The sequence below is a fragment of the Mustela nivalis genome, assembly GCF_964662115.1.
Source record: "Mustela nivalis genome assembly, chromosome: 6".
In the NCBI taxonomy this organism is placed as follows: domain Eukaryota; kingdom Metazoa; phylum Chordata; class Mammalia; order Carnivora; family Mustelidae; genus Mustela; species Mustela nivalis.
Genome location: NC_139025.1, coordinates 151,499,533 through 151,519,464, shown reverse-complemented (window position 1 = coordinate 151,519,464; position 19,932 = coordinate 151,499,533). Strand labels below are relative to the sequence as shown.

The 19,932-nt window shown below is 50.5% G+C and overlaps 2 protein-coding genes across 3 annotated transcripts; both read left to right on the top strand.

Moving 5' to 3' along the window:
* The first annotated feature begins 1,533 nt into the window (after window positions 1-1,533).
* On the top strand, window positions 1,534-4,426 carry NMB (neuromedin B). Of its 2 annotated transcripts, none has more exons than XM_082736195.1 (3): window positions 1,534-1,758; window positions 2,386-2,558; window positions 4,154-4,426. In XM_082736195.1, the coding sequence occupies exons 1-3, from the start codon at window positions 1,602-1,604 to the stop codon at window positions 4,316-4,318; spliced, it is 495 nt and encodes a 164-aa protein (XP_082592321.1). In that variant the 5' UTR covers window positions 1,534-1,601; the 3' UTR covers window positions 4,319-4,426. The 2 variants fall into 2 exon arrangements, with proteins under 2 accessions (XP_082592321.1, XP_082592322.1); XM_082736196.1 differs by having other exon boundaries at window positions 1,536-1,758; window positions 4,149-4,426.
* An 857-nt stretch (window positions 4,427-5,283) lies between these two features.
* On the top strand, window positions 5,284-18,751 carry WDR73 (WD repeat domain 73). Its single transcript, XM_082736183.1, has 9 exons — window positions 5,284-5,388; window positions 5,909-5,976; window positions 6,300-6,388; window positions 7,779-7,867; window positions 8,543-8,607; window positions 15,041-15,205; window positions 15,513-15,872; window positions 17,326-17,618; window positions 17,942-18,751. The coding sequence occupies exons 1-8, from the start codon at window positions 5,348-5,350 to the stop codon at window positions 17,559-17,561; spliced, it is 1,113 nt and encodes a 370-aa protein (XP_082592309.1). The 5' UTR covers window positions 5,284-5,347; the 3' UTR covers window positions 17,562-17,618; window positions 17,942-18,751.
* Window positions 18,752-19,932: the final 1,181 nt, after the last annotated feature.

Here is a 19,932-nt window from a genome sequence, read left to right as displayed (position 1 = left end):
GCAGTGACAAGAATGCAGAGAGGTGTAAACGCCAGGGAGGGGGATGAGAAGCAAGGAGACCGGGGCAAGGAAAAGCCAGGGCCAGAAATGGAGTGTCCCTGTCCTTAAGTCATGCTCCTGGGAACTCAGCATGACATCCAGTCTCTGCTCCACACTTCCCCTTTTAGAGCGGTGACCCGCCGAGCTAGCTGGCCTTGCCGCGCTAGATACACGCAGGGCAATCCCAAGTACCATTACTGAGCCAGACTGGGGAGTGGGGTCTGTCCCAGCCACACAGTGCAGATCCCCGAATCCCGGGGTGGGTCTGCACCCCACTCCTCCATCTTTCACTCCTTTGGAACTCTGTTTCTCCAGTGAGATGGTAAACTCCTTTGGCCGCAGGGAATAATCTTTTGTCTCCCTCCTCTCATGCCTCGCATGGTGCTCCTGAACATTGGTGTTTAGTAATCATTTGAGCAAAAATAAATATATTATTCTGGAGCAGTGTTTTTACTCATTAAGTGATGGTGCTGACCCAGAAGTTCTTTCCAAGACAAGGATGGACTTGGGAGAAAGAGAGTACTGGGTGTGAGAGGCCAGTCCTGTAGGACTGTTCCTTCCTGCCACAAAAAAAATGTAAAATTAGGGGCGCCTGGGTGGCTCAGTGGGTAAAGCCGCTGCCTTCGGCTCAGGTCATGATCTCAGGGTCCTGGGATCGAGTCCCGCATCGGGCTCTCTGCTCGGCGGGGAGACTGCTTCCTCCTTTCTCTCTCTCTGCCTGCCTCTCTGCCTACTTGTGATCTCTCTCTGTCAAATAAATAAATAAATAATCTTTAAAAAAAAATGTAAAATTATCACAAGTAGGGCAACACGGTTATTACTATTTGATAGTTGAAGAAAGTGAGGTTCAACGAGGTCACAGTTTATGTATGAATTCTTGGTCCGGTGCTCTTTGCACTTCCTGACCCAGAGATCTGCCTCCTACCCAAGGAATAGGCCAGGCTCCCCCAAGTACAGCGTCCATTCTTGGGGTGGGGGGGTGCTCCCTCTCCCCATCCATCACTCTGCGCTGCCAGCCCGAGCACCTGCTGTGGTTTCTGCAGCACCTGGGGAGCGCTGGCGGGGAGAGGGCAGGGAGCAGGGCGAACACGGTCTCATTCCCTAAGAGCGAGGGGCTGGTAGGCATTTTATGGCTCGGCTGGTGCCTGGCACTTTGCTGGACACTGTAGCGCCACCCCCGTTTTTACCCTTGTAAAGAGAGGTTCCGAGGCAAAGTAACCACTCGTGGGCCGAAAGCGTGTGGGAGCCGCGAGGCGGCCGCCAGGGAAGCGGGCTTTGCCCGGGATCAGGGTCCTCTGCTGATGGGTGGCGCGCACGGACGCCAACGCCCTGCGGCAGCGATGCCCATGTGGGTGCGGGAGCGCAAGCGCCCAGCCGCGGGGGTCCTGCCCAGCCCAGCGTCCTGTGGGGGCGGGGCCCGGGCGGTGGCGAGCGCGCCAGGGGCGGGCTCCTCGGGACAGGCTCCGCCCCCAGGGGCGAGGGTTTAAAAGGAGGGAAGGCGGCAGCAGGGGTTTCAGCCGCTGCGAAGCGCGCCAGGGCAGAGGCGCGGCGAGGGTACAGCCATGACCCTGCGGGCGGGGGGTTCTCGGCTGCTCGGCGGACTCCTGCTCTTCGCTCTGCTCGCTGCCGGCGCCGCGCCGCTCAGCTGGGATCCCCCAGAGCCCCGCAGCCGGGCCAGCAAGATCCGAGTACACCCTCGAGGCAACCTCTGGGCCACCGGTAAGTCTTCGGGACCCGGGCAAGCGCCCCTCACCCTGCTCTGATCCCATTTTTCTTGTCAGGCCGTTCCTCAGCCAGGAACACTAGTGTCCACGCTGGTGAGGACCCTGGAACTCGTCTAACTTAATAGATGGGAAACTTGAGACCCAGACAGTTCAGTGACTTGGCTAAGATCACTCCGCCAGTTAAAGCAGAGCTGGGTCTGGATCCCAGATCTGCCTGCCAGCCGGAGCTCCTTGCCTGAGGCAGGGGTCTGCTGAACCTTATTCTGACTTCTGGTGTGTCTTCTCTCTGCACCTCCACCCTCCAGACACCTCTTCGTTCCCCACTTTCCTCCTTGCCCTCTCGTGTCCCTCCTGCAAGCAGGCAGCACAACTGGCAGACTTTGTCGCTGGCCATGTGCCATCCTCTCCACCATCTCAACCATCTCCACCTGTTCAGGAGCAGCCGAAGTACAGGCTTTGCCACCCCACGGGGGCATTTGTGTCTCCTGGTGAGGAGAAGGAGGAAGACTGACCTCGGATCTTGCTGTCAGGAGAACTGAAAGTTGAGAGCGATGGGGAGCTTTCCCACTGGGATAGGATCCTCGCTCCCCAACTTCCTTATGCCTTGGCGCCCCCTTTCTAGGTCACTTCATGGGTAAGAAGAGCCTGGAAACCCCCAGCCCATTCCTCTTGGGGACAGCTCCCCACATCTCCCTGAGGGACCAGAGACTCCAGCTGAGTCACGATCTTCCCAGGATCCTCCTGCTAAAGAAAGTTCTGGGCATGAGCCTTAGCAGCCCAGCACCTCACCCCCAGGTGAGCCAAGCTTCTACCTCAGGCCCAGGAGAGACCTAGCCAGGGCTGCTGCTGGTTCCAGCATTGGGCATCGGGTGTGACAGACCCCCAAGGTGTGATGGGCCCTAGAAAGCCAGGGATTCCAGGCTTTCCTTGTGATTCAGAGCCAAAGGGAGAAAAGACTTCAAAGAAACTGACCTTTCCAGCAAACCTCACGGAGCAAGAAGTAGGAAAGAAATTTCCCTTCACCTAGTCCCCAGTCTGAAGTCACAGTCTAGGAGTAATTAGTGAGCCTCTTGCAGCAGGACGTCCCCCGCCCCAGACTCGCCCTACCCCAGCTCTCCACCTTTGCTGTGCCTCGTTTGTACTTGTGGCTATAGTTGGGACCCTGAGACCCAGAAAGGAGAAGAGTCAGCACCCAGGACAGAGTCAGACCTTGTTCAACTTGACCAGTGCTCTTCCCAGTCCCTCATCCGCCTCAGTGACCCTCAGTGCAGGGTTTCTCAACTTCAGCACTCCTGACATTCTGGACTGGATAATTATTTGTTGTGGGGGGCTGCCCTGTGCTTTGGAGGAAGTTTAGTAGTATCCCTTGTCTCTACCCACTGGAGCATCCCCACCCCCACCCCATTTGTGACAACCACAAAAAAATGCCTCCAGACATTGCCAGAGCTCTCTTGAGGGGAAAGAGGTAGGAAACCAAATTACCCCTGGTTGTAGATCACTGAGTTAGGACATTCAAGACCCCTAAGCTAGAGCCAAGACAGCTTCAGTCTCTAGTCTGGTAGAAGGGCAGCTCCTCAATTCCCTGCTCCTGGTGCCGTCCGCAGCCCACACCACCTTCCCTTGTACTTTGTTACTGTGCCCAGAAGGCCGTGTAGTGTGGTAGAATGTGGCTTCTGTCAAAGGCTTCATCTTCCTCGTTTATAAAATGGGGATGATGAGGATAGCACCCATCTTGTATTAAATGAGACCATTTGTGTCATGTGCTCAGCATGGTGCCTGGCACGTAGAAAGCACTTAGTAAGCACCTGTCACAGACTCACCTTCATATCCCCCACTGTGCCTAGCATACAGCGCATACCTTTTGAAAGAAGGGAGGGGCATTTCCTAGAGAAGGCCCAACTCCAGCCCCAGTCAATCTCCTGGGCTCTCCTCCTGCATAGAAGCATGAGCCCGTGGGGACCTCAGAATCGAGGGCCGGAAGCTTGGGCTGGCTGAGTCTGAAGGGAGATGATGTCACCTCGGAGGCTAGCAATGTCACCAACTAGCGAACCTCCGAGGAAGCAGTATCTGGGACTAGGGGATGGGGCTTCAGAAGTGGGGTCTGGGACACAGCTGGGGCCAGGGAGAGAAAACACCGTTGCTGGCCCAGGACCAGGCACATAACAGGGCTTCACTTCCACGATCTCCTTGCCTGTCATGATCACTTTGAGAAAACCAGTGCCCGACCCTTCCCAGGTCCTTCTTCAGGGAGAAAGGTGCCGGGGGGCCTGCCTGAGCTAAGAGCCTGCCCCTGCCTACCTCTGTGGATGCCCAGCACTTAGGAATGTCAGGACGCCCCTCTCATATACCCCTCTTCCCAGATCAATTCTGTGTGTTCCCGTTCAGTACAGGAGGCTGCTGGCCCAGATGCTGCAGAAGGGGTGCCCCTAATGAGGAAGAGACGCCGACATGACTTAGACTGCGCACACCCAGGGAAGGTGCTGAGCGGGACCCTGGTGGCAGCCCCATCTGGATGTAAAACCTGGGCTCAAACGTCTGTTACTCCGTTACTGTGATTTCTGGTTGTGTCGCCGGGATACTGCCCATGAGACACAAATTATGTCCCTGCTGTATTTCTTGCTTCAGTGTTGAAGTCGTGAATAAAACCCTGCTCTTTACATAGACTGTCTGGGCCTCTCCTTCCAGCTGCGTTTGAGGGCGCGGGAGGGAAAGGGGGCTGCTGGAGGGCGTGTTCAATGAGATAGAGCTGGCTTCAAAAAGTCTAGAGACCTTCAGGACACCGGCCTACTGGGGACTCCTATTCCATCTCTCATTCAGCAAGCAGGTACTCAGCGCCTGCTGGATACGCCGGGGTTCTTACTCTCACCTCTGCCACCTACTGGCACAGGAAGTCTCTCCTGTTTCCTCGCCTGGACGAGAGAGCTGCCCTCCACTACAAGATGAGGTTTTGCTTACCCTATTCCATTTCATCCCTATGCCAAGCTTTGAGGGGAGTGCCCAGGGCATACAAGGGAGTGAGCCGGGCTAGGATCCAGACCTCGCTGTCTGCTTACTCTCTTCTCTGGCCTTGGGTAGGGTTGCCAGATTTAGCAAGTAAAAATACAGGACACTCAGTTAAATTCTCATTTCACATAAACAATGAATAGGTTTTTCGTATGAGACGTCCTAAGTATTGCACGGACATACCCGAAAAAATTATTCGTTAGTTTACCTAAAATTTGAATTTAACCAAGCATCCTGTATTTTATCTGGGCTTGACCCTCTGATCTGCAAATATTCGCTGATGAAACGGGCGGGTATTTGGCCCCCGATGCCCCGCCCAGAACTGACATCCTGGGAACCCCTGATTTTACGTCATTTTCCCCGGAGTTTTTGCCGGGAGTATCCCGGACCCAGCCCGGCGAGCGCACTGCGCGCTGGTGAAGGCGCTCAGTCTCCTCACGGCCCCGCCCCCTGGCCTGGGACCACGCCTCCCAGCCAGAGCCGGCCGCGCCCACTCCTCGCGAGAGGGCCGCGCCTGTCGAGGAAGGTTCCCAGAGGCGGAAGTGAGGCGGCGGAAGTGGGGTACCGGAAGCGGCGTTGCCATGGAGTCCGCGGAGGACTGGCTGGTGGAATCCTTGCGCTTGTAAATCTTGTGGGCCTGGGACGTGGGCTCTGGGTCTGGAGCCGGCGGGGCGGGCGGACGGGCGCCGGGTGGAGCGCGCAGGGAACCCCGGTGTGGGCTGGGCCGGCCTGGTCATGAGGCGAGGTCCAGCATCCGGGAAGAGGCACCTCCCCGTGTGCGTGGCCTGTGTGTGGTGCCAGGAAGAGCGGTGGTCGTGGAAGATGATAATCTCCTAGGTGACCCGTTACTTTGCGTCAGCCTGAATGAGACTTTGAGCGAAAGGTCTCAATGATCCCTCACATCAGCCTTGGGAAGCCCGGGATCTCTGGGAGTTGCGTTTTACAGATGAGGACCGAGGCTCGGGGATAGCTGTGACCGGCCTGGTCCCAGTCACACGGGGGCTATGATGTGCAACAAGACCTGCTCCCAGGTCTGCTTTGCGCCAGAGTCTGGGCCCCCACCGACCGAACCATGCTGCTGTCTCAGAGTTTTAACAGCTGTAGTGCTATGCACTGTGTGACATTGTGTCTTTATCATGCAGGTACCAAGATTTCCATGCATTCGACCTTTCAGGAGCCACTCGAGTCCTCGAATGGATTGGTGACAAAGGTGATCTGCCCTGCCTGGCTCTGAAGGAGATGGACTCTTACTCCTCAGGCTGGACCTCTTAATGCTAGCTCAGCCGGCAGGGACCCAAGCCACACTTCTGGGAGTCTGAGGCCTCCTCTTGGTCTTGTAGCAATTTCCGCCCCGTGGGCACTTCACATTCCCTTAGTACGATCTAGATCCCTTCCATTCGCCAATACAAGGCTGCATACCAGTAGTGGAGGAATTTATCTTTGCTTTGGAGGTTTGGGTGAAATTTCTGGACACAGCTGCAGTCCAAGATCTTTCTAGAAGTTTGGCACAGCTACTTCTGCTTCTTTTTCCAGGAGTCTTCGTTGCTGGCTATGAAAGCCTGAAAAAAAATGAGATTCTTCATCTCATACTACCTCTGAGACTTTCTGTAAAAGAAAACCAGGTAACTTGAAATATGAACACTGAATATATGCGTCTACTTTTTACTCATTTATTAAACCTTTAGAGAGTTTCTCTGCCTACTAGGTGTCGTCCTGGATACTAGACAGAGAGAGGGACAAGCCCTGGTCCTGCCTGCTTGTGTCACAGGGAGGCAGGGATGCACAGAGATAAGTGCTACAGGATGTCTGAGGTTTACAGAGGGTTCCTAGAAGAAGGGGTCAGTTTTACTTTATCAAAAATAGATTTAAAAAAAATAGATTTAGGGAGTCATTGGCGTGTAGAGGGTGGCTGAAACCCTTAGAATGGTTAACGTCACCTAGGATGACAGTGTCGTGTATAAGGAGTAAAAGAAGATGATGCGTTAGGAGCAAACCTCAGGAATGGTTAGAGGAAGAGGAATCCGCAAGTACTAAGAAGGAAGCGTCTTTGAAGTAGGAGTCTCAGAAAAGGGCAGTGTTTCAGAAGCCAAGAGAAGAGAATGTGTGAAGAAAAAAAGAGTGAGTAGCTGTGTGAGGTTGCTGTAAAATCACTCACACTCATCTGAGGACAGCTTGGCCTCTGTGGCTCTGGGGGGAATTTCCTGCCTAGTGCTCTTGACCTTTCCCAGTCCCCACCACTGAGGCTTGAGCCAGGAGCTCACTCATCCAGACTGAGCCTTGAAGAGACACCTTATTTACCTCCTACCTCTCACCGCTGGCTTTTCCTCTTTTTTCTTGTGGCTGCCTCCTTTCCTTCTGCTTTCATTCCCTCCCATGGAGAGAGTGGAGTCTAGTGGCTAAGAGCATGAACTTTGGTTAGACAGACTTGGGTCTGTCAGATCCACAACATAATCCCTGTGTGACTTTAGAAAAGTTGCTGAAATTTCCTGTGCTTTTGTCATTTTAGAATAGGGGTCATTACAGTACGTACAGGACAGGACCGTTAAAAGAATTCAATGTGATAAAGTAGATCGAGCCCTGAACACAGAGCCCGATGCAGTGAACACTGGATAACTGGTGGCTGCTACATTTTTATTGCTAGAAGAACCCACCTGACTTTCAGTGGGAGCTGGGAGGAATGGGGATAGGGTAGTTGACTGATACATTCCAGCTGTCTTGGATGAAGCTATGAAGCTTCAGTGACTCCTTTAAGAAGGCCTGGAGTATGACACTTGTGCTGTAGTGAAAGGGCCCAGGGAAAGGTTGGGAGAGGGTTTTGGATGTGCAGGAAGCCAGGAAAGCTGTGTCAAGGCAGCTGAGACCAACATTTACTGGTAGCAGCACACCGAGGCCCGGCGGGGAGAAACATCTGTTGCCAGCGGGGGGGCTTCGTGCCAGCGTCTGACCCGGAGCTCATCGGAGGCGTGTCTTTGGAAAGCAGGCTCTCTGATGCTCCACCCCTTTGTATTTTAGGGCTTATGCCCAGAAAGAGATTTCAAGGTGTGCCACGGAGGGTTTTCAGACGCGTCTGTCTTTGAGCTGAAGCACGTGCCAGACACCAGGTATGGTCAACTCTGTGACCCTGACCTTCCATTGAGGGTGGAGTGGCTGGAGCTGTCAGGGGTGTCCTGCCTCTTTAGATCCGCCTCGACCCCTACCCACTTAGCATGCAGGCGTGCGCGCGGGCGTGCGCGGGTACACACACACACACACACACACACACACACGGCTTTGGAATATTAAAAAAAAAAACACAACAAAACATTGGTAGCTTGATGGTCCCTTCCAGACCACAGACCTTTGAACTAACGTAACCCGCAGGTCGCTGGAGTTGTCCCAAGTAATACAGAGTAGGAGGATGCCCTTAGTTTCTCAAAGAACTGGTGGTGGGGAGTTGGGACTAATCGTCCCAGCTGGTGGAGATGGAGAGTTTCTGGGTTAGGGTTGTGTGTTCAGGCTCCATGCTCGTGTCCTCTCGGATACGTCATGCCCTGGGTATGCCTTGGCTCAGTCCCACGACCCTCCATGAGCTCAGGGTCTGTCCCTCAAGTGCAGGAAGCTGCTTCTCGTGTGTGAAATGAGGGTGACTGGTCTTAATGATCTCTCCCTGCAGTAAGCTTTCCTGGGATGGGGCGTGTAGGGACCCCAAGCTGAGCAGGCTGGGAAGGGAAAAGGCCGGCGGGTATGTGGGTGAGCTCCCCACTCGCTGGACTAATCCTTCTGTCTGTTATGAATAGGTTGCTGGTAACCACTGGTCTTCCGGGTTCTTACCTGCATGTGTGGCAGGTCGCAGAGGACAGTGGTGAGTGAATCTGACTTGGCGGGGCTGGGTTGTGGGAAAGCCTGATACCTGTACACCGCGGCTCCTAAGCTAGGCCAGTTAAGAAGGAGTCGCAGAGCCAGGTGGGAATTAAAATGCAGTATCTAATTCAACGTGGGCAAAGATGAGTGGGCAAAGCTCCCCACTGGAGCTTCCTGTAACTTGCTTCAGGGGTTCAGTTCCCCTCCCCAGTCCTAGGCTAAGCACCTGGCGTACTCCGTGCCTCTCCCCAGGCCAGGGCAGAGTCAAGGGCAGAGCTGGGGCCACTCAGGTGAGCTCACCTCTGGGAGAAGGAGGAGGTGGTGGTGGCAAGGAGGTCACAGGGATGGAAAATAATGAGGGAGCAAGAGGCACAGCCTACCAGTCTCCCTCCTCATGAAGTCACTCTACTCCCTAATGGGAACAGGAAGAGGAGCCGGAAGTGTTAATCCTGTTCCCTTTGGGAGGGGAGCGGAATGGCCCTCCCTCCAGCAGTCGGTGTGCAGGTTCCCCTGCCAGGCAGGCACCAAGAGCGGGCAGCCCTGATCCAGCCCCTTCCATCCCTCCTCTAGTTAGAGCATTCTTGGCCAGAATAGAATTGTGCCTTGGAGGCACAGGCCACTGTTCTTGGAACTGCCTTTTTGCCTATGTGATGCTCCGCCCCTGGTCCCTGCACAGCCTCCCTTGGCTACTTCCCAGAGCCTGGCTGGTAGCTGCTGGCTTCTCCCCAGGATGTGCTGATCCAGAAAGGTGGTTCTTGTGCTTTTGCAAGATCACAGACTCAGGGCTTTCCTTTGTTGTGTCCTCTTTGTCACTTGTCTAATGCTATAGCGTCCACTTTGTATCACTGACTTGCAGTTATGATTGTTTATTTTCTTAAAATTGTATTGAAGTTCACACATTTTAAGCATACAATTCAGTTATTCTGGTACATTTAATTAATTGTGCAACCATCACTACAAGTCAGTTTTAGAACATTTTCATGACCCGAGTGAGATCTGTTTTGCCACTTCCTGTTACTCCCCATTCCCACACCCTGCCCCACTAATCTACTTTCTGCCTCTGTAATAGATTTGCCTCTTCTGAACATTTCCTATCATACAATGTGTGGTCTCTTGTATGTGGCTTCTTCCACTCAGTGTCACACTTTGAGGTCTGCCCTGTTGTACCACGGGCGGATATCTGGTTCCCCAGGCACAGTTAGGACGAAAGGCAGGGACCCAGCATGCAGCTCTAGTTCCTTTTTTTTTTTTTTTTTGGCTGAGTAATATTCCACTGCGTGTGTGTGCTGCACTTGCCTATCTGTCCACCAGCTGTTGGCTGTTACTGTGTACGAGTCTCAGTGAGGACATGTTTTCATTTCCCTTGGACAGACACTTAGGAGTGAAATCGCTGGATAATGTGGTAAATTTATGTTTGATTTTTTTTAAAGACATTTCCAAACTGTTTTCTAGAATGGCTTCATTATTTACGTTCCCACCAACCGTGTATGAGGTATTCTGTTTTCCCATATCCTCATCAACATTTGTTAAAGCATCCTAGTGACAGTGAAATTTTTTTCTCTTTGTGCCTTTCATGTCCATCTTTTTAATGACTAATAATATTAGAGCATCTTTCCCTGTGCTCATTAGCCATTCATGGGTCTTCCTCAGGGAAATGCCTATGCATATCTTCGTGAGAGAGTTTTGTTATTTTTTCTCACGCCCTCACAGGCTGAAGACAGTATGCCATCCTGGGCCCTTTGATACTCTGGATTCACTGTACATTTACTAGATACTTGTTCAGATTAATCAATAATCTGCACAAGGTAACAGTAACATTAATAAGCATACTCCTCCAGGCACTGTACCAAGGACTTTCCGTGACTGATCTCATTAAATTCTGAGGAGTCTGAGAACAGACCATCCCAGAGAGGCTGAGTTGTTGAAAGACATGAAGACAGTAGCCTGACCTGGCCTTGGGTCTGGTCTGACGTTAGGGTTTGCTCGGAACCACATCTGGTGGTAACTATACTTAAATAATAACCATTGATCTCAGTGCAGGTGTAGGGGCTCTGAAGAAAAGGTGGTAGGGTATTTACTGAGCAGCAGCGGGGTCTGTGCCTCCATTTCGCTTGGAGCTGGTCCCTGGAGGCAGATCTGTCAATGATAGGGAATATTTATGGGCTGGCTGCTGGGTAGAGCATGGGACACTTGATCTGGGAGACGTGAGTTTGAGCCCCACATTGGCTGTGGAGCCTACATTAAAAAAAGAAAAAATTGTTCTTACTATGATTTGTAGCAGTAGTTAACATCTCATTCATTCAAAGATACTCACTGTGAGCTTCTCATGTGTCAGGCAATGGGGAAGGCTCTGGGGATTACAACAGCAGGCAGAAACCTAGATGCTCCTTTTTTCTTGGTGCTCATATTTGAGCACATATTTTGCCCATTTTTTGATTGACTTTTTCATCTTTAAGAGTCCTCCATACAGGGGTGCCTGGGTGGCTCAGTGGGTTAAGCCACTGCCTTCGGCTCAGGTCATGATCTCAGAGTCCTGGGATCGAGTCCCGCATCGAGCTCTCTGCTCAGCAGGGAGCCTGCTTCCCTCTCTCTCTCTCTGCCTGCCTCTCCATCTACTTGTGATTTCTCTCTGTCAAATAAATAAATAAAATCTTTAAAAAAAAAAAAAAACAGAGTCCTCCATACATTCTAGATTTGTCCTATATGTGTTTTTTAAATTCAATTAACAAACACATAATGTATTACTAGTTTCAGAGGTAGAGTTTGGTGATTCATCATTTGCATGTAACACCGGTGCGCGTTACATCACGCGCCCTCCTCAATGCCCCCAGTTACCCCTTCCCCCGACCCAGCTCCCCACCAGCAACCCTCAGTTTGTTTCCTAAAGTCAAGAGTCAAGTTTATCTCTCTCTTTGATTGCATCTTGTTTTATTTTTCCCTCCCTCCCTTCCCCTATGATCCTCTATTTTGTTTCTTAAATTCTACATGTGAGTGAAATCATCTGATAATTGTCTTTCTCTGGTTGACTTATTTCACTTAGCACAATACCCTCTAGTTCTATCCATGTCATGGGAAATGTTAAGATTTCATTTTTCTGATGGCTGTGTAATAGTCCATTGTATATATATATACACACAACATCTTTATCCATTCATCTGTCCATGGACATCTGGGCTCTTTCCATAGTTTGGCTATTGTGGACATTGCTGCTACGAACATTGGGGTGCAGGTGCCCCTTCGGATCACTACATTAGTATCTTTGGGATACATACCCAGTAGTGCGATTGCTGGGTCATAGAGTAGCTCTGTGTTTAATCCTGTATATGTTTTGCTAATATTTTCACCCAGTCTGTTACTTGTCTTTTCGTTTTCTTAATAGTGTCTTCTGAAGCATAAAAGTTCTACATTTTGGGGAGGTCTGATTTGTCAGAGTTTTCTCTTAAGAACTGTACTCTTGGTGTCATATTTAAGAAATCTTTACCTAACCCACAGATTTTTTTCCTCTATGCATTGTTTTATTTTCCCCCCAGTTTTATTGTTTTCATGTCAGCATTTAAGCCTGTGTTAGAGTTCCCCTTTGTGTACAGTGTGAAGTCACCTTTTTGCCTGTAAATATCCAATTGTCTCAGCGCCATTTGTCAAATAGCCTTATCTTACTCCATTGATTTGCCTTGCTGCTTTTGTTGAAAGATGGTTGCTTAACCATAAATGTAAGGATTTATTTCTGGACTCTCCGTTCTCTTCCATTGATCTTCATGTCTGTCCTTAGGCCAGTAACTTGTAGTTTTTTATCTTTGCCTGAAAATAGGCTGTATGCGACAGTAGTTATTTAAAGATGAGAGGGAGGGGAGTCTCACTAGCCCTGTGGAGGCACCCGGAGCTGCCTTCTGTGCTGCCTTTCGTCCTGACGGTGCCGGGGGTACCAGGTGCCGCACAGAACCTCTAGCCCTAGGCCCAGGGGAGCAAATGGCCCAGTGGGGCTTGCTTTGGCACTCCTATGGGAGTAGCAAATCCGATCAAGAGTTCTCTTTCCGGGGCGCCTGGGTAGCTCAGTGGGTTAAGCCTCTGCCTTCGGCTCAGGTAAGGATCTCAGGGTCCTGGGATCGAGCCCTGCATTGGGCTCTCTGCTCAGCAGGGAGCCTGCTTCCCCCTGCCTCTCTGCCTACTTGTGTTCTCTCTCTCTCTGTGTCAAATAAATAAATAATCTTTCACCAAAAAAAAAAAGGAGTTCTCTTTCCCTAGATAATAGTGCAGAGCCTAGGGAAGGTCGGCCAGCTGTTTTTCCAGAAGCCAGAATTTTCCAAAATCCAGGTGCTGACTCACAGCTTTGATGTCTTGAAAACCTGATTTTGTCAGCACATTCTAAACGAATGTGTTTATAGAGGCAGACACACTCGCCAGACTCATAAGACTACTGTATAGACCGGAATACAGTTTTATTCGTTCATAAATGAAAAAATAAGTATCTCTGAAATTAGACTATTCTAGATCTTTAATTCTTTGCCTATAGAAGACCTGACCTCACCGAAGACTGCGTGATAAACAAAACCATAACAAGAGGAATCAGCTCAGAGGTTTCCAAATTGTGTTTTCACACGCAGTCTTTAGCACAAAGTATAAAGCTTGTGAAGTCAGTACTGCCCAGGCCTTGTGCCATCCAGGCCCCTGGAGTAGCATCTGAGGCCTTTTCTCTCCTCACTGGGGCTGTGGAAGCCTTTGAGTTAGACAAATACATATCTGAAGGTCTCAGCTGAATGTCACCTGCTGTAGCCACTTTGAAGTTCAATGCTCAGTCTGGTTTGGCTCCCTCTGCCCTGGACAGGCCCCAGTGTTTTCTTTGCCTCCATGGCCGGACAGCCCCCTCTCTCAAGGACACCACTGTCCCTTAGTTGTGTTAAGGCATTTGCTCACTCCTGCAGGTGTGGGCGCTGTTCCGGTTCCATAGGGAGTGTGCCTATGACCTGTTCTGTATTGGTGAATCCTCAGACACAACCTTCTTTTATGGCCAGGTTCTTAGAGGTGCCTCGCTGTGTCTTTTGCTTTGATTTCCTAGTCGTTTCCATTTTCCATTTGAGGCTGGTTTGCTAAATGTGGTATGGATTCCCTGGAGGAGGGCATTTTGCCACAGGCTAGAGGGAGGAGGACGAGGAGACCTTCAGGAGGCTCTGAAATTTTCCACTGCATCTTTGAAATAGGTCTTTGAAGGCTTTTCCTTGGCCTCCTCCTTTCCCCTGTCAGAGGACGGATCGTATCTGAGACCCGTGCCCTGGCTCAGAGCAGTAGGTCTCGTGGAGTCTGTCCAAGCTCCTTAGAGTGCGTGGAAAGGGAAGAGGGAGCTGCTCATGTGCTGCCCAGGAGGGGCGGGTTTGACTCACAGCCTTGCCGGCACTCCCCAGACTCGGATCCCAAGCTCAGCTGTCATGTCTGCTCCAAAACTCCACAGCCCACGTTGAAGGAGCAGTTGAGTTCAGCAAGTCCGGATCAAGGGCACTGAGAGTCTGTGGGTCTTCGGAGGAACACCCAAGGGCATTCTGCATTCTAGCCCCGCCCAGACATGTGCCCTGTGCCCTCCTTGGATGGGAACCATTTCAAGGGACTCCTTGCCTTGTGCCTGCTTGCCAAGCTGTGCTAGTATTCCTTCTCGTCTCTTCCTTCCTCATCCTGACTTTCACCTGTGCTTTAGAACCAGAAAAATAGCTAGGTGTCCCTTTTCTTTAGAGAAGTGGTGACCAAATAATGAGCCTTTCTTGGAGCCAGAAAATACAAAATGGAAATATGCATCTCCTGTAAAGTAGTTTGTGCAGCAAATGACTTGTTCTGTTCCGAGCTCTGCTCTAAACGGCTGCCACCAAGAGAAGCCTCCAGAACACAGGGGCGAGAACCAAGCAGGCTGAGCAGACACGTGCGTCCTTGCTCCTGCCTGATGCAACAGTGCCATGGAGCCCCCCCGCCCAGTCTCCATTTGGAGACATCGGCCTCGTGACCTTCTCCTGCTTGTCGTCTGCAGGTCGCTTGAGGCCATGGAACATGTGTTTGAAGAAATACTATTAGTTCGTAAACTCTGTACCTGTTATTTTCACTTAAGGTGTCAGTGACATCCTCAGTGCATTCTTTGCTTTTTTCTATCTTTATGTGTTCTTTGTAAAACTATAAAAAGCCAGACTGCTCTTGGCCGCTGTGATTCATTAGCTCCTGTTTGCAAAACTGTTTATAAGACAAATTATGAAGGAATTAAAGTGCTACTGACAGTTTCAGTTTTAGAAATGTGAACGTAATCCAGGGCATTTATGTCTCACGTCCTCTCTTGCCAGCTGTCAGCCCCCTTTCTTCCTTGACCTAAATGTACAAGGAAAGGCTGCTGGCTGGCCTTCACCTTGTAATATTTCAGGCCTTCATCAGCACCCCGGATTTTAGCCTCTTGTGCTTTCCCCCAGATGTCATTCAAGCAGTCAGCACCATCGCTGTGCCGGAGAAGGAGGGCGGTCTCTGGCCCAGGGTGGCCATCTTCTCTTCGATGGCACCCGGAGTCCTCCACGGGGTGAGGCTCCGCAGTCTGAAGGTCGTGGACCTGGAATCCCAGAAGACCACGTACACCTCAGGTACCGCTTCTCTTCACCCCTTGCCGGCATCTCCTGCTCACTCCCATCCTCCTGAGCCACATGAAGAACTGAGTTCAGCCACCTTGCCAGCTGCTGGGGGAACCAGCTGGACTCGAGGCAGACCCTGGTCTCAAGGGGCTATGGTTCTGGGGCTGGAGGAGCCAGTCCCAGGGACCAGTGCCATCCCAGCTGGGTGGAGCGTGGCGAGGTGCCGGGGGTTGGTGGGAAGCTTCCAGAGGAAGGGGCGTGTGACCGGTCAGATTCCTGTGATTCTAGCAGCTTTTCTCTGTGACCCTCTGTCTTCCAGGAGTCAGTGACAGTGAGGAGCTAAGCAGCCTACAGGTCCTGGCTGCAGACACCTTTGCCTTCAGCTGTGCCTCAGGCCGCCTGGGGCTTGTTGACATCCGCCAGAAGTGGGCGCCGTCAGAGACCATCAGCCCCGGGGCTGGGGCTGCTGGAGGGAGGTGGTGTGCCGAAGTTGGGGGCCGGGGCCCTGGGCCGAGCATTGCCAGCCTTGGCTCAAACGGGCAGCTCTGTCTCTTTGATCCCCGGGATCTCAGCCATCCTGTGAGCTCCGCCCAGTGCTCGGTGTCTGCACCCAGCCCTGACCCAGAGCTGCTGCGAGTGACTTGGGCTCCAGGCCTGGACAACTGCTTGGCCATTTCAGGTACCGCTGAGCAGTATTTGCTGTCTGTCACTTACCTCCCAGGGGACCATACAGTGCTCAGGAAGGAGACTGCAGCCCTATAATAAACTTGGCCCCAGAAGTGACAGTCGCTTCCAGAGAAGCTCCAGACCAATAGTCCAGGTTCTTCCAGGGCAGGCCCTTCCCCGTTCTAGCTACTCAACTTTCACATGGGTATCAGACCTTTCCTACCTGAGCAGGAATTCGGTGCTGAGGTTGGTCAAGAAGCGTGCAGACAGTGAGGCACTAGGACAGTCGTGGGGCTGGACCAGCAAGAGGTGAGAGGATCACAGAAGTGCTTCTTGGGCTGCTTGCTTCTCGAATTCCAGCAAGCTGCTAGGTCAGCAGGCTCTTGGGTCTGGCCTGGCAGTTTCTAGCTGAATGAGGGTGTCTAATAATGAGGGTATCTAAGAGTCCATGGGAAGGAAGGGGAGAGGTTGAAAGAATAATCGAGAGACCAAGAAAAGATCGTTGATAATGGCAGGATCCAAAAAGGGCAGAAGGAAAGAACCAGGCTTGGTGGAAGAACTGTCTCTTTGGTAGCAAGAAGACAGCAGGATGGAGTGCGTGTGGGTATAGCTAGGTCATGGGACATGTGGGCGCTCCTCTGTAAAGGCTTCTGTTTGTTTCTGCCATCAAGCCGGAGGCAAGGCCATCTGCCCAGAGGGATCTAGATGCAGAGGGATTAGGCTTTGAAGCAAGTGGAGAAGGTTTGAAAGGGTCTCTTAAGCCTCAGTTTCCTAGGGAGAATAATAGTACCTGTTTCATGCAGTGGTGAGGATTAAAAGAACGCTTGTCCAGGGTCAGCCTCGGGCCTGACACTTCACAGATGAGCAAAAGAAGTATACCGTCACCGCCTGACATTAGGGGCATAGCTTACGCCCCCTTCAGCTGGCCTTATGTATCTTTTTCTTTTTTAAGTAGTTGCCACCCAATGTGGGGCTCAAATTCATGACCTCAAGATCAAGAATCAGATGCTCTACTGACTTAGCTTAGCTGGGCATCCTGGCCATAAGCATCTTGTTACTATTTGATTTCTCATCCTATAACCTATTTTGGTGCCAGAGAGCAAACTCTTAAAAATTAGGGATACCTGGCTGGCTCAGAGTGTGAAGTCTTGATCTCAGGGTTGTGAGTTCAAGCCCCATATTGGGCAGAGAGGCAACTTAAATAATAAACAATAAAAATTACTTTTCAGGGCTGCCTGGGTGGCTCAGTCATTAAGCGTCTGCCTTTAGCTCAGGTCATGATCCCAAGGTCCTGGTATCTAGCCCTGCTTTAGGCTCCCTGCTCAGCAGAAAGCCTGCTTCTCCCTCTCCCATCCCCTTGCTTGTGCTCCCTCTCTCATTGTGTCTCTCTCTGTCAGATAAATAAACAAAATCTTTTTTAAAAAATTACTTTTCAGTGTCAATCCTCTCTTCTCGTTCTTCCTTAGGTTTTGATGGGACAGTCCAGGTCTATGATGCCACATCTTGGGATGGAGCGGGGAGACAAGTAGAACCTCTCTTCACTCACAGAGGTCACATCTTCCTGGAGGACAATCAGACAGACACTGCTCCACTGGTCACTACCCACACGTGGCACCCCCACAAGTCACGGACTCTGTTATCGGCAGCGAGCGATGCCTCTCTGCACGTGTGGGACTGGGTGGACACCCGTGCGGCCCACTGACTCTGGCATCTTCCTACCCAGGCCTGGAAGAAGAGGAGGAGCTGCTGTAGAGCCAAGGTACTGACTTAGGTCCCTGTTACCAGCCAAGTGGCCTTGGGCAAGTCAGCCAGCTTCTCCTACCCTCAGGTTCTTTATTGGTAAAATAAGAATAGTAAGAGCTACCTCTTCTCTGGCTTGTTGGGAAAATTAGAAGTGATAGATTAAAACACAGGATGCCTAGCAACAATAAATATTTGGTAGCTCCTGTTAGATCCAGGAGCCCCATTTCCCACCAAGTGTAGAATGACAGTGTTTATCCCTGTCTGTATTCACCATATCAGAGTGAAGATTGAAAAAAACCAACAAATGTTATAAACGTGTTTTGTGAATTTTTTTTACAGAACTCAAAATGTACAAGGGCCAATAAAAATGAAAAAGAAGTCAACTCCAGTAGGAATGAAGGAAATAACAATTAAAACAAGATGATGTGCTTTTTTATCTACCAAGTTGCCAGATTGTCGAACAGTGCTTTGGACAGCTGATGGAGGGGCCCTGATGACCCAGCTCAGGGGGCAGGAAGCAGCGGTGTGGTTCCTGCTCCCAGCAGTACACGGCAGCCATGTCCAGTCGAGCCTGAATTTGTATGTCCAGTCTCCTGTTAAATGGCTGTTAAAATCTTCTAATCTTTCACTGTTATAAATAGTGTGAACAGCGTTTGTACCCATGGACAAAAGCCTGTAGGATAAATTGCTGAGGCAGAGGATGTGCGCATTTTTAGGTTCTGTAAATCCTGTTGGTGTGCCCTGCCTGGGGGCCGTGCGGTTTGTGAAGGCAGCAGTGATGGGTGTCTTTCTCTGCCCTCCCCAGCCAAGTGACTCTAGTGGCTGCCTTTGCTGGTCTGATCAATGAAAAATCATTACTTGTAGTTTTCGTCTGTACGTCTTGGATGTGTGAAATTGAGACTCCTTGTGTAGTTAAACATTCAGAGGCAAAGATTTCTAAAGATGAGAACAGCCGGGATGAGGAGATGGGCATTCTCACCAATACGCCTTGTGGCAGAGACCGGACCTCCCCCCACTCTTCAGGTGGTTTGCACTGGGACACACCTGGCCCCGGGTGGTGCTTTCCCATGCCTGCCCCCAGCCTCCCAGAGGAATTGACCCAAGGGACATTTCTTTTTGGTAGCAAATATTAAAGTGTATTCCTGTTAATAGAATTTCTCACTGGCACATCTTTTAAGGAATTTTCAGCAAGTTAGCTTTTGAAATTACTTGATTACTCATCAGTTTGGGCTCTGAGTTCTTAAAAAAGAATTTTGTTGAGATATAATTCACTTACCCTACATATAATACATGCAGTATACAATTCACCCATTGAAGGTTTCTATTTGGTTATATATTACTAATTTTTAAAGAGTATGGTAAAATATATGTCACAATTTGCCAGTCTTCTTCATTTTTAAGTATTCATTCTGTAGAATTAACTACATTCACCATGTTGCACAACCATCACTATTTCTAATTCCAAAACTTTTTTGTCACCCCAGACAAGCTCTGTGACCTTCATGGGCTCTGGTTTGCTGGCCAAACCAGTGGGCACACTTGTATTCATCAGCTCGGGCCGCCCTAATGGAACATCACAGATTGTGGGCTCACGCAACAGGCACTCTCTGCTCACAGTCCTGGAGGCTGGAAGTCTAAGATCCAAGGGCCAACACGTTTCTTTCTGAGGCCTCGTCTCCTGGCTTCTAAGAGCCACCATCGCTGTGTGCACACGGGGCCCCTTTGTGTCCTTGAAGAGAGTGGTCTGGTCTCTGTTCCTCTCACAAGGACACCAGCCCTTTCAGATTAGGGCCTCACCCTTATGACCTCATTTAACCTTACTTACCTCTTAAAAGGCTGTGTCTCCAAATACTGTCACTTTGGGGGTTAGGGTTTCCATGTAAGAATTTGGGGCAGGGGCTCAAGTTAATACAAAGCACTTGGGAATTATTTTGAAGTGAGAAAAACCTAAGAAATTTTCAAATGAAATGATTTTTTAATTTAACAATGAAGCTGAGGGAGTGTTATGTACTGGAGAAGCTTAATTTAAAATATTCAGTTTCAAGATGTCATTTTTACCATCTTCTGAAGTCTTCCTTCTGTACTTTCTCCCCACCACCGCCCCCCTCCATTCCCCCATGAGAGCTGATCCTGTAGATCTCTTCTGAGCTATTAGTGACGTCACACTGACGGTTGAAATTGGCCATGATGGAAATACTTACTCCACAGAAATTGGCAAATACTACAGCATACTGCTGGCTAAGCTATATTATCCACCAAGTAAAAGCAGAAATGAGTCATTTAGAAAATAGTAGAGCTGATGGACGAATTCAAAAGCTGCTTTGCTGAAA

Coding starts and splice junctions, on each gene's coding strand:
- NMB (XM_082736195.1), top strand. CDS start 1,602: ATGACCCTGCGGGCGGGGGGTTCTCGGCTGCTCGGCGGACTCCTGCTC. Junction 1,759..2,385: donor AGGCAACCTCTGGGCCACCG/GTAAGTCTTCGG, acceptor CCCCCTTTCTAG/GTCACTTCATGGGTAAGAAG. Junction 2,559..4,153: donor GCCCAGCACCTCACCCCCAG/GTGAGCCAAGCT, acceptor CGTTCAGTACAG/GAGGCTGCTGGCCCAGATGC.
- WDR73 (XM_082736183.1), top strand. CDS start 5,348: ATGGAGTCCGCGGAGGACTGGCTGGTGGAATCCTTGCGCTT. Junction 6,389..7,778: donor TTTCTGTAAAAGAAAACCAG/GTAACTTGAAAT, acceptor TTTGTATTTTAG/GGCTTATGCCCAGAAAGAGA. Junction 8,608..15,040: donor GCAGGTCGCAGAGGACAGTG/GTGAGTGAATCT, acceptor GCTTTCCCCCAG/ATGTCATTCAAGCAGTCAGC.